At 35.4% G+C, this 15,691-nt stretch overlaps 2 protein-coding genes across 3 annotated transcripts; one reads left to right on the top strand and one right to left on the bottom strand.

The window, feature by feature from the left end:
* Positions 1-1,032: 1,032 nt before the first annotated feature.
* Positions 1,033-3,264, top strand: LOC105156293 (AP2-like ethylene-responsive transcription factor BBM2). The gene is made up of 8 exons (XM_011072390.3): positions 1,033-1,431; positions 1,523-1,605; positions 1,725-1,733; positions 1,830-1,918; positions 2,006-2,079; positions 2,161-2,211; positions 2,331-2,407; positions 2,509-3,264. Exons 1-8 carry the CDS (start codon positions 1,190-1,192, stop codon positions 3,090-3,092), a joined length of 1,209 nt encoding a protein of 402 aa, XP_011070692.3. The 5' UTR covers positions 1,033-1,189; the 3' UTR covers positions 3,093-3,264.
* A 4,852-nt stretch (positions 3,265-8,116) lies between these two features.
* On the bottom strand, positions 8,117-15,368 carry LOC105156013 (GRIP/coiled-coil protein, putative (DUF1664)). 2 transcript variants are annotated; one of them, XM_088877948.1, is made up of 13 exons: positions 15,211-15,368; positions 15,051-15,112; positions 14,405-14,479; positions 13,838-13,916; positions 13,678-13,748; positions 13,433-13,534; positions 13,026-13,115; positions 12,704-12,778; positions 11,228-11,260; positions 10,945-11,022; positions 10,044-10,085; positions 9,319-9,419; positions 8,117-8,545 (listed from the first exon to the last, which is right to left on the bottom strand). In XM_088877948.1, exons 1-13 carry the CDS (start codon positions 15,263-15,265, stop codon positions 8,509-8,511), a joined length of 900 nt encoding a protein of 299 aa, XP_088734074.1. In that variant the 5' UTR covers positions 15,266-15,368; the 3' UTR covers positions 8,117-8,508. The 2 variants fall into 2 exon arrangements, with proteins under 2 accessions (XP_088734074.1, XP_011070330.1); XM_011072028.3 differs by having other exon boundaries at positions 8,117-8,497.
* Positions 15,369-15,691: the final 323 nt, after the last annotated feature.

Raw genomic sequence — 15,691 nt, 5'->3', positions numbered from 1 at the left:
AATAGTCGATAGAAAAAGACAATCCTACTGAAAAATTAGTACCACTAGAAGTGTAAAATCTTTTTAAATTTTGATTTTCTTTTAATGATACTTTATGGATTTCCGAAGTAATGGTATATTATAGCAAACGAAATTTCAATTTTTTCTAAATTATCATTTAGTCCTGCTATCTCAAACTTATTAATTTGCTGCAATTTAAAATTAAGACTTCGTTTTTTAATTACAAAAAACTTATTTGCTTAATTTATCATTTTATTAAAGTAAAAATGTGAGAGTATTAACTCTAAGAAAATACTTTTTCAAATGAAAATTACGGAAAAGGTAAAATTATACTTTCAATTCTATAATTGTGATGGTACACATATTTAGTCTTGCAATTTATATATCTTTCATACATTTTATCTTAATTTTGACAAATTTGATCTTGGACCTCGCACATTTGGTTCTGAATTGATAATTTTTTCCTAAATTTGATCTTCTGTAAAAAAATTTTGCCAACCTCGCTCCTTTAACGAGAAATCATATATAAGTCAGTAATAAGTTAATTTTCATTTAGTTTTTTGTTAATATCAACAAAGCCAGTGAATTTTGACTAATAGGAAGAACTAATTTGTTAGACGGAAGCAAACCTTAGAAGTGCCAGATGTAATTCCCAAACCACAAGAAGTTTATGTGTAATTACACCAAAGCTGGGGAGGAGAGTACAATTATCCCAATTTATAATTATTAAAGATGCACGACTAGAACTAAAAATGTAATAGTTTTACTAAAACAAATTTATACTTCTTCAACTCTTTTGTAGCTTTATACCAGTTAAAACTTGAGTTTCAATCATCAGTCATACATTGCTTAATAATCCTAACATAAATAACTATGAAATAAAATCTGGACTTCCCCAACGAATTAGGAATAAAGGGTAGAAGTGAATAACAACCTGGAAAACATCGAACGTTCATCCAGCATGAATATCATCATAATCCAACTATCTGTAATCTGAACAGTGAGCTTGATTAGGCATTCAGCCAAACGGACAAAAAACACACTAAACTTGTCACCGTAATCATCGTTTGCCTGTCTTGTCTTTTTACATGGTGACAAGTTTTATTAACAAGAAAGTAACAAGCAAAAGGACGTGCAACTTCTGCTCATTTATATGAACCCGCGTGCGCCCTTTAGGGAGTATTAAGTGATGAACAGCAGCATGAAAATGGATAGTTGCGCAAGCCCTGAAAAGCGTTCGTTCGCCATCGTTGAAGCGGATGCCCGCCAAGAGACTAAGTGTGCAAAGAGGCGCCGGAGATCTCCTTCGTTAGTGACGCTGAGCTACAATGAACAACAGCAGCATCCGCAGGCATTGCAGATTGATCCAACTGCTGCTGCTGCTGCTACTACTACAATCAAGAGGAGCTCAAGGTTCCGAGGAGTTAGCAGGTCTCTGGATTCTTCAATTCACAAACATTTGTTTTATCGTTTTCTGCTTCTAATTGGTCTTGATTTGGTTCTTGCTTTTTCCTTTTCTCAGACATCGGTGGACAGGGCGTTATGAAGCTCATCTGTGGGATAAAGGGTCTTGGAATGTAACACAGAAAAAGAAAGGAAAACAAGGTAACTATTTTATTTGTGTTGAGTTGCTAATTTCAGTACTGTAATGCTTATTACTAATGCATTGTTGCTTTTGACAATGTGCTGATCCTCTGCGGGCTGCATTTGCCGGTATCTAACAGTCTATCTTGGTGAGTTCCTGAGATTGCTGAGATTGATACAGATACCCTTTTTGCTACATAAGCTTGGAGAATGCTAAAACTTAATTATGGTTGACTATTTTTAAGGGGCATACGATGAGGAAGAAGCTGCGGCAAGAGCATATGATTTGGCTGCCATCAAGTACTGGGGTACTTCAACCTACACAAATTTCCCTGTATGATCCTGTCATATACAAACTTTATACTTTATTTTTTTGTAATTTCCGTGATGATAAGACATGCATATAATTCCTTCCTCCCAGATATCTGATTATGACAAAGAGATAGAAATAATGCAAAGCTTAAGCAAGGAGGAATATTTAGCCTCTCTGAGAAGGTAATTAAGAATGATTCCGGTACTCGATTCAAGTGTTAATTTAGCCGTAATGACTATCTAACGAGCTGAATTTTGATACAGGAGAAGCAGCGGCTTCGCAAGAGGTGTATCCAAGTACAGAGGTGTTGCAAGGTACATCAGACAATATCAGTTCTCGTTCTGTTTTATGTTCCCTTTTCTTTTCTTTCCTTTAAGCCAACCGGTTGCTGATTTTCCTACTGATTATGCATTCTTGTTATTTGAACTTAAAGGCATCATCATAACGGAAGGTGGGAAGCAAGAATAGGTCGTGTTTTTGGAAACAAATATCTATATCTTGGTACTTATGGTGTGTGATATTCATACATACATATATCTTGAATCAACTCCTAAAGTCGTGTTGTAAGGACTTCAATCTTAACTTGGAATATTCCTTTTACATTGTAACAGGTACGCAAGAAGAAGCTGCACATGCTTATGACATTGCAGCAATTGAATACAGAGGAATCAATGCAGTGACTAACTTTGACTTGAGCACTTACATCAGATGGCTAAGGCCTGCTGAGAATGCAGCCGGACATCAAGCCCTGATTAGATCAGAAAACGCAATTCTGCAAGTCGACTCTAACTACAACAACCTCAAAAATGAGCCAGATTTCTCAAATACCAGTTCCATCGGCATAAAATGTCCTGCAATATCTCAGAATCATGAAATCATAGAAAGGAAGATGCCTCTCAGCCCTTGTAACAAGGCAACATCGCCAACTGCGCTAGGCCTCCTCCTCAGGTCTTCCTTGTTTAAAGAACTAGTAGAAAAGACTACCACCACTGCTGCTGCTGATGCTAACGAAGAAAACAATGTCAAGCAACGAGCGTGCAAGGGAGGAGACAATGAGTTTCTGTTCTACAGCACTGGGAATGCTCATGAGGTTGCTTATGATGCAAAGGGCAATGGAATGACTGAGAAAAATGTTTTGTCCTTGTATAACAGAACAGCGCAGTCCTTTTGGAACAATGAGCAATATGGGGGATGAGAGCATATTGGATGTAGGTATTTTCTACTTAAGTAACTGTAGACTATGTCAGTTTACAGTTAAAGAAAGACTGTCAGTTTGGATGCTGAGATAGCCAACAGCTGTGACAATAATAATATCTCTTGATTTGAGGTCAATATGAGATAAGAAACTCCAAGTGGTTTCTGGAGAATTTATAGCTAGATTTGGAACAAACTGGAGAGGTATTATGCACATGCATATGTGTGCGTGTGTATTATTACATACCAGATTTATATTTTTGTGAAAAGAAGAGAGCCCATAATTTGAAATTTTGTATAATCAAATTGTTGGAAAAATAAGGGATTCATAAAATAATCTCATAAATAAATCTCGCATATAATAAATAATTATTTATATGCACAATAAATATATAATCACATTGGCGCATAAATATGGATCACTGAACTTGTAGTAACGGAAGTATGTCGGATCCACATATTTGGATTTGACTCATCGGCAAACTCATGCCTTGATTGGGTCATGAACACGTCGCCTTTCTCACTAATTCGAGATTACTTGATGAACCCATTCATGATCTCCCACATTGGGTCTTACTTCAAATGTTGTGGAAATCGCCAACACGCTTTGCTTGCCTCTATGGATTACTACCAAAGTTACCCCTCTAGAGAGAGGAAGTATTTGGAGAGAGTATATTTTGGGAGAGTGTCACCGTCAACTCATTTGTTTTATCACACTTGTGTTTCTGTCTCTTTAATCATAACCGTGTATGTACTCAACTCTATCACTAAGAGGTGCCATATCTCAACATACATTTGGAGGATTACAAGCTCTATCTCAAATAGGGTTTATCCCAAATAATTCCTTACTCCAACATGTATTTAGAAGACTCAAACTTTATTAGATAATATTTATCCTAGAGGAATTCTTATCCCACCATTAAGTTGGCAAACTTCAAATTTTATATCAAATATGGATGTATATTGGGTCATGGATTCACAAACCCAACCCAATATCCAACAGCTCTCACTCATACATATTTGGCTTAATTTTCATGATACTCATCATCTCAAATTCTCTATCTCACATTCATCCTTTCATACAGGAAATGAGGCACGCGATCAAATGAGAAGGAATAGGGAGACGAGTTATATTAAGTCATCACCGAACTAACATAATCCTACAACTCAACATCTCGTTGTGTTCCACAAACTATGTAGTCGCACTTAATCAAACATCTCTAGATCCCTCAATAAATAGAGCATGCTTAATTCATTCAAATGCGTATTTATGTTCATGATTGGTTGTGATATTTTACAACACAATCACCCGAGCTATGAACAATAGAACACCCGAGCTATGAACAATAGAACACAAGTGCTTTACCAACTAGTTCTTTCTTAGCCTCTCACATGAATTAGCTTGGTCTTGACAGCTTTCCTAGACATGCTTCGATAGACCAAATCACATATCGCCATTAGATATCATATTAAAATAGCATCATCAAGCTCACACCTCATGACATGATGTAGAGTCCCAAATAGTACAAAAGACAATATGGGCTCACAGAACGATGAACTAGGGACCCATTCGGTTACTTTGCATAAGAGGTCGTCACAAAGCACGTGTAGTATGAATACATGTTATGATGGAGCTCCCACTCAACTTGGAGATGTCACTGCTCTTAACATTATATGAACCTAAGTCCAGTTGCTATTTAAGCGCCTGACTTGTGAACCCCCCAGACAGTTGTTAATGCCTTCTAGTAGTTCGTACATTTCGCTCAAAATGGGCTTTTTATGAAGTTTGGACATACTTCATAATCAATCAAATATATGATCTCATCTTAGCTTCTTTAGCTAAAGCGACTATTCATTATACATTGTCCTTCTTCACTCCTCAAGCAAGGGTGATCACTCATATGACTCACTTATCAAAAATGATCTTTTAAGTCACATCATGCTCGCTATCACAGTGCCAAGGTGATTGCCCATGTGAGAGGGCCAATCAGGGCCTAGTGACATTTCAAAATTCAATTCCAATTGTATGTTCTAACAAGCCACAAGAATCAAGTTCTATATGATCCTTTACCACTAATATGCCTTTGCTCATAACCATGGCCAGATAAAATGAACAACCGATCATACCACTCATCAAACATGTTGGAGAACAACTTATCATGTGCAAGTCTCATCAATAATATCTAGTATTTGTATACTAGGTCCTCCAAGAATATTTGGCGCCTAAAGGATACAAATTCTTTCATATGTGCAACGCAACATGCATCATTTGATGATCCATCTGCATGCACGATCCATTTTTCTATTTTTTCTTCTAGGGCTAAGGCTTCCTTTACTCTTGACTCAACTATAAAATGGGCCAAAATTTGGCTTTCACTACTTTATTGGCGCTAAATTCAATTGAAAACACTCCCACTTCCACTGTCGATTTTATCAGTCTGCCCCAGACATCTGGCTTGGACAATACTTGCTTCAATGATTAGATAGCGAGTACTACCATATGGTGTGCCTAAAAATAAGGCATTCGCTTCTTGGCCGACGTTACCAATGCTAGGGAGAATTTCTCTATTTTCCGGTATCTTAACTCCACTCCTCGTAACAATTTACTTACATAATACTCCAACGTATTTCATCCATCTATTTCCCTTGTTAAGACCGAACTTACAGCTAAGTTAGATATCGCTAAATACAACATGAGTGATTCTCCATCTTCTAGATTTGACAACACTTAGGGCATGGAAAAGTATCTCTTCAAGTCTTGGAATGCGATTTCGCATTCTTCCGTCCACTTAAACTCCTTCACCTTCCTCAACATCTTAAAAAAAGGGAGGATTCAGTCGGCTGACTTGGATAGAAACCTTCCTAGAGAAGCTATGTAGCTGTCAGTCGTTGAATCTCTTTTACTGACTTAGGAGATTCCATATCAATGATAACTTTTAGCTTTTTTGGGTTCACCTCATTTCCTTTTCAGTCACCAAATAGCCTAGAAATTTTCCTCTCTTAACCCCAGATGTGAACTTTGGCAGATCCAACTTCATGCCATATTGCTTTATGATCCTAAAAAACATTCCCCTAAAATGATGCAAGTGATCTTCCTCTCTTTTGCTCTTCACGACCATATCGTCAAAATAGACTTCCATTACCTTCCCGATCAAATCATCAAATATTCAATTAATCAACATTTGGTAGGTAGCTCGTTTTTCTTCCATTTCTTAAGTATCCTTTAGTGGGTCCCCCAGAGATGGTGTTAATCACACCCCATCGGGGTCTGTTCTCATCAACGTCATGCCCTCTTCTATCATCTTTGTTGCCCTGTGAGGGTAGAGCATAGGTACTAGCTCCCTCGATCAACTCCTTTACCTCTCCTCCTCTATGTGCTCTTACCCACGATGGCCATGCTTGTTCCTCAATGTGTCGTTCACTCGGAAAATCACTATTGAAATATATGATCAAAAAATCAATTGAATCGATAAATTTTAAAAATTGTTCCAACAATATTTATTGAAGTAATATTGTCTTGATAAATATAGTAAATATTCATTCTTGACATAAACATTTTGTTGTGTTTATTGATTTCGCTAAACGACAATTTAACTTCACAATAAATGCTCACTACCAATTAAATAAATCATATCATTGGAATGTGTATTGGATGATAGTTATGAAACAAATTTTTTTAAGAGTTAGTATGAAACCTTTTAAGTCGAGGAGCTCGAGACTGGGTATCGAAAGTCCTATAAAGACTTGTGTTAAGTATTTTATTCACTAGATGAGTCTCGTATTTCATCGGCAGCAGACATTGGACGTCTATGCAATTTTAGTGGGTGAGTTGACAAGGTGGTCAGCTGACTTAACTAACTCGCAGGAATCGTTAGATGGAAGCCTTGGAGGCTAGGTCGTTGTTACTGAACACCTGAGGAACCATGATATTCACATGATCGTTATTTCTTAGATCTGGCTAGAGGTAACTGTGTCATGGGCATGATCATTATATATATTGTTCAGCGCAGCCAAAATGCGTAGTGAGGATGATAGATTTTGAAAAGAAGATCCGTCCCCTGTAAGTATATGATAGCAGTGTCTCTTATGCGCTCTGGACTACGTTTAGGCTCAGAAAATCCGAGGCCACAGTGATTGATCGAATAGGAAATGATTTCCTATGTTGAGTAATGAAGTGAACGCAGCCTCGAGTTTTGAGCATAGATGCATAGTCCAATATGAGAACCAACACCCAATTTCATAGCCTAGACTAAGGTCGAAAAATGATAGACGAAAGAACTGTACCCGTACAAAATTCAGGAATCTAAATGTTCACGCCGACATTCAATAAGTCAATCGAGGGTAAATATAATATTCATTCAGTTTTTTGGTTAATATCAACAAATTCAGTGAATTTTGACTAATGAAAAGACTTATGGGTTAGACGAAAGCAAACTTCAAGGGTGCAAAATGTAATTTCCCAAACCATATATAGTCTAGATTTGATTACATCATACCTCATTGAAGAGTAGTGTAATTATTCCAAAAGAATTTGCTCTTTTTTTATTTTCGTGGGGAGAAAATTTACTTTTTCTTACTCCTCGAAAAACTTCAACATTTTACAAAACACGAAGGTAAAATGCATTTAATTTTTGATATATACGTTAAAATTTATCATTTTTAATTTTTCTACTGATTTTACAAGTAAACAAGAATACATTCGTACCAATGGATGGATTTATGTCTTTTATTGATTTTCAATTATTGACGATGTCATATCAAAGTATTATGAAAAAAAATTATCATTAGTTAATAAAATTAATAATTGAAATTTTTAATATAAATGTAAATATAAAACATAAGAATGATAGTAAACCATTTTCAATAAAAAATCATATAAATAAATAAATTTCACTTATATCAATGTTTCAAAAATTGAAAACTGAAAATGAAAAAGAATGAAACAAGACATAAATGTCTACGCACACTTCCAGCAGCCTGTATAAACGATGGATTAGTAATCACTCACAGAATCAGCAAGGAAAATGTTACAATCATGTTGTGATCTCCTTTCATTAGATTACATACGTGAAATCCAATTACTTGTTCGTGTCGCACACAAATAGGCATCACGAAAGTTCCCAGAAGTCATGCAATCCTTCGATTGTAGGGAAAATGCTACTGGCATTGACAAATGTGCTCAGTATCACTCAAGTGCTTATAAGTTTTTCTAACAGTACAAATTCGAAATCTCAAAAGGGAGAAATAGACTATGCGCATAGATAACACATCATTTTGAGAATAGACAGAAGAGCTGCACCACTTTCCCAGTAAGAATCATAATCGAGCAGATTATATTGCACACAGAATCTTGCTCCAGCAGCATGCCAACAAGGGTAGCAGTCTCAACACATGTTTGAAGTGGTCCTGCATTTTAGTTAGTTGGTCTTAACTGCAGGACAAAATTTGCAGGTACTGCGAGTGCAGAAATGAAGAAGTAAACTCAGACGACAAAACTGAGCTATAAAAAACGGGTGTGGGGGGGGGGGGGGGGGTATGTGCAAGGGAAAAGAGAAGAGAATAGTACATTTAAGTTGTTTGGTATAATCCAAAGGAATGTAAATTTCAAATTCTTACGCATGTTTGGTAGGGAAAAAATAATTGAGAAGGAAATACTACTTTTTGATATTGTACTAATTAACCCTTTTCTCTTTATTTAGAAACAAGTTATTACTTAAAAAATTATAAATTATTAAAAGATTAAATCTGAAAACTAAATAATAAAAATATGAATAAAAATTAAGAACAAATATAAAATACTTTCCAGATGCCAATACTTCAAAATAAAACGTTCTATAGATAAATTACATTTGAACATAATATAGTAAATTAATATGTGGGTAAGCTATAGCTACCTCCTCTGAGATTTGATATAATCATTCTCCTCGTTATTTGATAAATTAAACATACCCTATATACAAAATGGGTATTTTTTTTTTTCTTTTGGTTTTTTTAGCTTTATAATCCACTTTCCACCCAATTTTGGACAAAAACAAAATTGAGCCTAGGCAGGGCTTCATATATATCCAATTTAACTGCCATTCATTTATTCTCCCTAACCAAACATGAATGATTTCCACATAGTCCCCTTTTACTTTCACATTTCTTGTGCATTAATTTTTTGCCCGAACCAAACAAGCTCAGAAATGTTAGCAACAACTTAAGATAAAAAGCTTCAACTAATATACCTTATCAAGGTTTTATTCATCTTATTGGAACCATCTTGGGTATTTCCATCTGTCAGTAACTTATTTCCAGAAGAACCAGAATCTGCAATCTCCTTAAGACCCTGGAAGGAATCATATCAAATGGCATGTGAGATGTAATAGATTTAACTTCTAATATGATTATATTAAGAAAGTTTAGACGAAACAAAAAGCTAAAAGAATGACGAAATTGATCTAGGAACAACATAATTTTTCGAATTGTTCCCTTCTTTCTTCTTAGTGGTATTCACACATACAATCTACATGACTACCTTAAAATTAACTCCAACATAAAAGCTATGAATGACATTTTTCTTGACAAGTATGCATGTAGGATTATCAACAGTCTTTTGATTCATGATGTCGTCTCTTCCCTCAAAACCAAGCGAGAAAAGACTATTAAAGCAGGCCAGCTTTGATGGCAAGAACAATCAGGGGTCTAGGATTGTTTCAGGACTTGATACTGTCATCAAAGTACGGAGTAACAATAGGAAGAAAATCCCAATGAATTATCAACCAGTAACAGTAGACATAATAGTGAACTTGAAAGTCCTGCTCTAGCATTGATTTCCTTACCAAAATACTAAAATTTCTTACATATTACCATAGAAATAATTGTGCGCATGATTTATTTATTATATATTATCATTTCTGTGTTCCCGAAAATTTGTGCCTAGAAGAAAGGGAGTAAAAAGTATATGATGTACCATTAGACTTGGCAACGAGTTTCCAGCAATTTTAAGTTGATCCTGCACAAAAACATTGAAAAGATAAAATAACTAACACAAACAGGCACTAAACACTTCAATACAATAAGCAATTAACATCAGAGAGGACGTGATTTTTCGGTCAAGGTGAAAGGAAGACTACCCTGGGATAACCCGATTAGAAGCACAAACAAAGAAAAAAGAATCTACTAAACTAACATAATAAAAGCAGATGGAATAGAAATTCTAAAGAAGAGTTATAAACCCAGTAGGGAAAAAAGTAAGGGATGCACTATAGGATCACAATGACTTGATTGTGGGACTATAAATACTTAGTTAACTAAGAAACAACTAGATCACACCAAAATAAGGGCTGTGTCACTATAGATTGCTAGACCACAGATGGACAGGTATAGCTCACCTACAATCTTGTCGTACATTGATAAGCTTCAGTTTTTCAATTTCTAAGAACTATTTCTCTTAGAGAGCCTGAAATTCATTCCCCTAGTTATTTAAAACAACTCCTATGTAATTTGTTTTATGAACCTACCCCCTTTTGAAAGTGGAAAACACCACCTGGAATTAGAGATTTTCGAACAGAAATCAAAGTCTATCAATCTATATTCAATACAAATTGGTAGATTTATGTAGCATATATAAACTTTATCGCTCTAATTCCTATTTGGGATATTTCAAAGACAGACCCCATTTCCTAAACAAATGCTTCTGTTAAAAATTAAGGACTAAATCAAAATAATGTGGGACGTAGTGTATAAGGACACAAAAGATTCAACTCTCATTGAAAACCTCATACCAAGTCAAATTTGACCAAAATTCTTTCCACGGAGAGAGTATTAGTTTTATGCAAAGATTGTGAAGCAAGAGAAAGAATATTCCAAACCTGAAGCATTTCCGGCATTTTCACCTTTCTTCCATTAACAATGCTACACAGATACATTACCCCAGCATTTGCAAGCTCCTATAAAACAAATGTATGAATAAACAATCAACATTTAACATCATTGTTATGAATTTCAGAGTTAAAATTGTAATTTAGAGTAACTTGTTTATTGGAAATATTCAAGCCCAAATAGCAACTAAAGCTTGGACGAGTCGAGAAAAAAAAAAAAAAAAGGTATAGTGGAAAGATTTCAGTTTAGGAAAAAAGTTTTAAGTATTTTCACCTGTTTGCCTTCTAAGGTGAGTAGCTTGCCATCCTGCAATCCAAATATAGGATAAGAGAGGAGAGGAAGATAATGAAGCACTAGGAAACATGACAATGCAAAACACATCAACCACATAAAGATGATTTTTATCAACATTTCAAGCACAAAGTTATGTGCATCCATAAATGTGAGATACTTGCATCAGAACTAAGTTGTATAATCGTCACTCTTGGAAACCAAAAGGAAGCATCAAAGTGATAGGAAGCAGCTTATTTGCATTGGCAGCTTATTAGTGTTGGATCCTCAAAGAAACTACAGCAATCAATATGCAAAACCAATAAAGAAGCATTCAGTATATAACGTGAATGCATATACTTTTTGTGCATGGAATAGTGTCGGAAGAGACAAAACTTGGTGTTTTCTTCAGACAAAGGATAGTATTAAATTCGACTATCACCCTAATGACAGAAAGAACACCCAAACCGAATGGCAAAAAAGGAGGGGGGAGGGGAGAGAGTCAGACAGATGGAGGATGTGCCCAAGACAAATTCATTCCCTGAATGTCGTGATTAAGATACTTTACTATAAGTGCCGCCTTAAGACAGGTATTCAGTATAGGCTGCATCTCTATCTCTTATATTTACAGTAAAATAAAAGCCAGAATCAACTGTCAGCTAATAAGAAACTTCTCTCTCTCTATTCTGAACTTAAATGTTAACTTGGTCAGTTCTTTGAATCTCTTATAAGATATAGTGACCAGCTCTTTTCATACTGCCAACAACAAACCTTTACAAAAGCATTCCCTAATTTCTAACCTATGGCCCACAACAATCCCTTCCACATATCAAGATAGCTTTGAGGCATTCTCTTGCTCACACACAGGAAATCTGTTTCTTGGGCATTAATGTCAACACTCAACAAGTTAATTAACCTTTATAATCCTAGTAGTTAAGATTAATTTATCAGAAACACATTGTAGATGCAATTAACTAGAGCATACCCTAGATCAGTTTGCTTAGCAGTTAGTGATAAATAATCATGGTACTGCTACTCATTTTCCTGTATTTGCATTGTAAAATTGAAAACCTGAAACAACTATTAATATCATAAGAAATTCCATTTCTCGTTTCCTTACTCTTTTGCACTTTCCAAGAGGGTGCATTACACAACTACATCTTATACCTACAGGCTCAAATTTCAAATCTACAACCTGAGTAAAGTTTGAAAAAAAAGTAAGGTACACTTCTACAACCATTTTCTTGCATGGTCACAACGTAGAAAGTCTAGTTTTCTTCAGTTCCTAGTGAATTAACCAGTTGACTGTACAAGATCATATAACGTAAACAACCGTGTGCTTCAGTAAATGGGATTGAGTTGGATTCATAAGCAAAATTGATAGTTTCGGGCCCATTTCGTGACATAAATTCTACAAAAATGCATATCATTCTGAAAAAGGTAATAAATAAAAAAAGAACTAGACTAAATCAAACCCACCAAACCAGAAACCATCCTCTGCAATTCATCCAAATCAAAGCCAATTTGAGAGAGATCACCACGGACATCATTGACCTGTTTCACAAGTTAAAAAAATTTGAAATAATTACACTAGTTCATGGTCTCAAACAGAAGTTCTCATGCCTTTTAATATTATTAGTCTAGATTGCAATCTGATCTTTAAATCTAGCGGAAGAACGAGAACCATAATTACAGGTCTCAAAGCCAATCTACAGTTGATGCTAATGACAAAACTACAATGCTTTATAGGGAAACTAGCCTTACGATCAAAAGAAACAGTAATTTTGCATCTTCAACATACCTCATTCCTAATTAATTTGGAAATCTCTACTTGCTCATCTAGCTTCCCATCCAAATTCTCAATCCTCTGAGTTAAGTGCCTTTTTGTCGCCTGATAAAGAAAAACACATGTTAAGATAGTTGCATTACTGAAAGTTGCAACTAATATAACATTGCAGATTCATGAGAAACAAGTAACTTCTGTCATGAAGCGACATGGTATAAAATAGAAAATTATATAACTAAATAATGAGAGACCACTACATAACTACTCTTGCTCCACCAATCATCAATAAAACGATTACCAGTTATAAAACAAGTATCAAGAAGACACAATAACCTTCTTGATGGATTTCAGCATCAGGATGCATGAGTTAGGGGGTAAAATTGGTGGCTATTGATTACGTACACAGATTACCGCATACTTACAGCAAGAGCCTCTGACACATGATCCAAATGTTTTGTCAAGTTTGAAACAGCATTTGCCATGTTGCGCTTTGTTACATACATCAGGTCTGAGAATGAAAGACCCTAACATTTAAAAGATGGAGAAAAGAAGGGGTCAAAACAACAAAAAGAGGAATTTGTTTACTACAGAAGGCATATCCTCAGCAATAAATATAATAATGGAATGCTCCCAGACCCAAATGAATGTAAAATGTATTAAGTCTAACCTTCCACCACATGTATCCATAACCCAAGGCTCCCAAAGCAGCAGCTGGCACTACTAGAGATGTCAAGTTACCTGTGTCCAGAGACAAAAGCGAGAGTCTCCCTTAGACAACTATAAAACCTATATGCTCTTACTCGCTGAGCTAAACACAAGATACTGACTTTGGCCAGAGTTCCCATTTAAAACAGTAATCTGCCTAGATGAGGCCAGCTGTCGAACCTCCATGGCCAACCTACGAACCTGAAAAAGAATAAACCAAAATTCAAACCTATAATTCGAATAACTTCTTCATTTATTCACAGCTATCACACTCCAGGTGCTTCCAACTCAAGTCCCATAGTTTGGCTCATAGAAAGATGATATATAAAGAACACCAATTGCACATACATCATCAAAGAAAAGGATAGTAAGTTGGAAGAACCTACTTGTAGTAGTACAAAGATATAAAGTAAAGAACTAAATCCTACACCAAAGTCATTTCCACAGTCAAAAATGAAAAATCACCCAAGACGGGGCATTTGAAGTTAAAGGTCCCATAGTTTCCATAATATAACTTTCTCAATTTTAATGGATACAAGCTTTCAAGCAATGATTTTGCATTTTGCTCCAGTCAAAGATAACATGCTAAAAAAGAATTGATGAGAGACTAAATAGAGAATATGTTCATGAAGAAAACAAAAAATTTTAAATAATACAACAACAATGTTATAAAGTTACCAGGATGATACCTGGGCCGCAATGGCATCAGAATAATCAGAGTCACCCTCATTCTCCCCTGTTTTCTCCATGCCTTTAACCAAATTCTGCCAAATATGGAACCCAAAAATCATTAGGCAGTCAACGACATGTGCATAGCATACATGCAGCCATACAATTATATACTTATTATTATCAAAGTAGTTTGAGGATCTTCAATACGAAAGATATTAAAAGCAGCATGCAGAAAAGGGCATGATGTTTTTAGATCAATTAGACATATCAAAAAACTTAATTAGAAGATTATATAACAGAAACGCCAATAAATTCGATTATCCCTCAAAACAAGAAAATAATTTCTTACTAAGTTATTTCAACAGGGAGCCGCTTATTTCCCCAAGTTGCTCAATATATAGTGCACAGAGTTCTAAAAAATAGAAATTCCCAGAATTAACTGTCAAGTACATGACAACCATATTAACTTTCACGTACACAACCTTAACACTTCTGGTGCAATAATTAAAATGCAAAGAAACACGCCTCACAGTTAGTAATTCACCTAAACTATGCTAAAATTCTAAAATACAGATGAATTCAGAGAAAAAAATACGGTGAAAAAAGTCAAAAGAAACCAGGCTAAAGTGATTTCAGAAGAAGTGCAGAAGGAAAATTCAGTACCTGCAGTTCACCCAACACATCAGATAATTTACCATTCTTCAACAGCACAGTTCCGGTATAACCTAACCCACATCAAGCATTCCAAGAAAAAATTTTACACATTCTCGGATCAAACTACACCAGTATATACATATATAAAGAAAATCCAAACACAATATACCTGCTCCGACTATTAACACGATCCTCGATAACCCTATTCCAGCTTGCATAGCCATGGCGTACGATCAGACGGAGCCCTAACGATTTTCAATTTCAGGGAAGAGGGTGAATATATTGACTTTCCTTCTGTTCTTCTTTTGTTATTCTCTAATGACTAAATTGCAAAACTGATACTTGCGACGACGTCGTAAGGGCGGCTGTGAGCCCATGATGATTAAAGGTCGGTTTTTGTTGGGCTAGTGATGCACTGTGGGCGGCCTGTATACCACTTTTAGATTTGGGCCGAGGTCCACTACAGTAAATGATGATAGGGTACAAACAGGCATTAGGAATTCGAGTCAACGTCAATCGGCTTTGTTTGTTTTCATTTTTATTTTATTATTTTTTGACACGTAGTCCCTCCGTTTATATAATAAATTATATTTTATATTTAAAAATATACTATAAGAAAGATTAAAAAAGTAATTTATAGATATTATAAT

The sequence above is a fragment of the Sesamum indicum genome, linkage group LG2 (assembly GCF_026168435.1).
Source record: "Sesamum indicum cultivar Baizhima isolate 11 linkage group LG2, ASM2616843v1, whole genome shotgun sequence".
NCBI classification, from domain to species: Eukaryota; Viridiplantae; Streptophyta; class Magnoliopsida; order Lamiales; family Pedaliaceae; genus Sesamum; species Sesamum indicum.
This window is presented reverse-complemented; position numbering and strand designations above follow the sequence as displayed.

Excerpts from the sequence above, each read along its gene's own strand:
- LOC105156293 (XM_011072390.3), top strand. The coding sequence starts at position 1,190 with ATGAACAGCAGCATGAAAATGGATAGTTGCGCAAGCCCTGAAAAGCGT. Across the intron at positions 1,432-1,522 it reads AGGTTCCGAGGAGTTAGCAG|ACATCGGTGGACAGGGCGTT; the intron begins GTCTCTGGATTC and ends TCCTTTTCTCAG. Across the intron at positions 2,080-2,160 it reads TATTTAGCCTCTCTGAGAAG|GAGAAGCAGCGGCTTCGCAA; the intron begins GTAATTAAGAAT and ends ATTTTGATACAG.
- LOC105156013 (XM_088877948.1), bottom strand. The coding sequence starts at position 15,265 with ATGGCTATGCAAGCTGGAATAGGGTTATCGAGGATCGTGTTAATAGTC. Across the intron at positions 15,113-15,210 it reads CGTGTTAATAGTCGGAGCAG|GTTATACCGGAACTGTGCTG; the intron begins GTATATTGTGTT and ends GATGTGGGTTAG. Across the intron at positions 14,480-15,050 it reads ATGTGTTGGGTGAACTGCAG|AATTTGGTTAAAGGCATGGA; the intron begins GTACTGAATTTT and ends CATATTTGGCAG.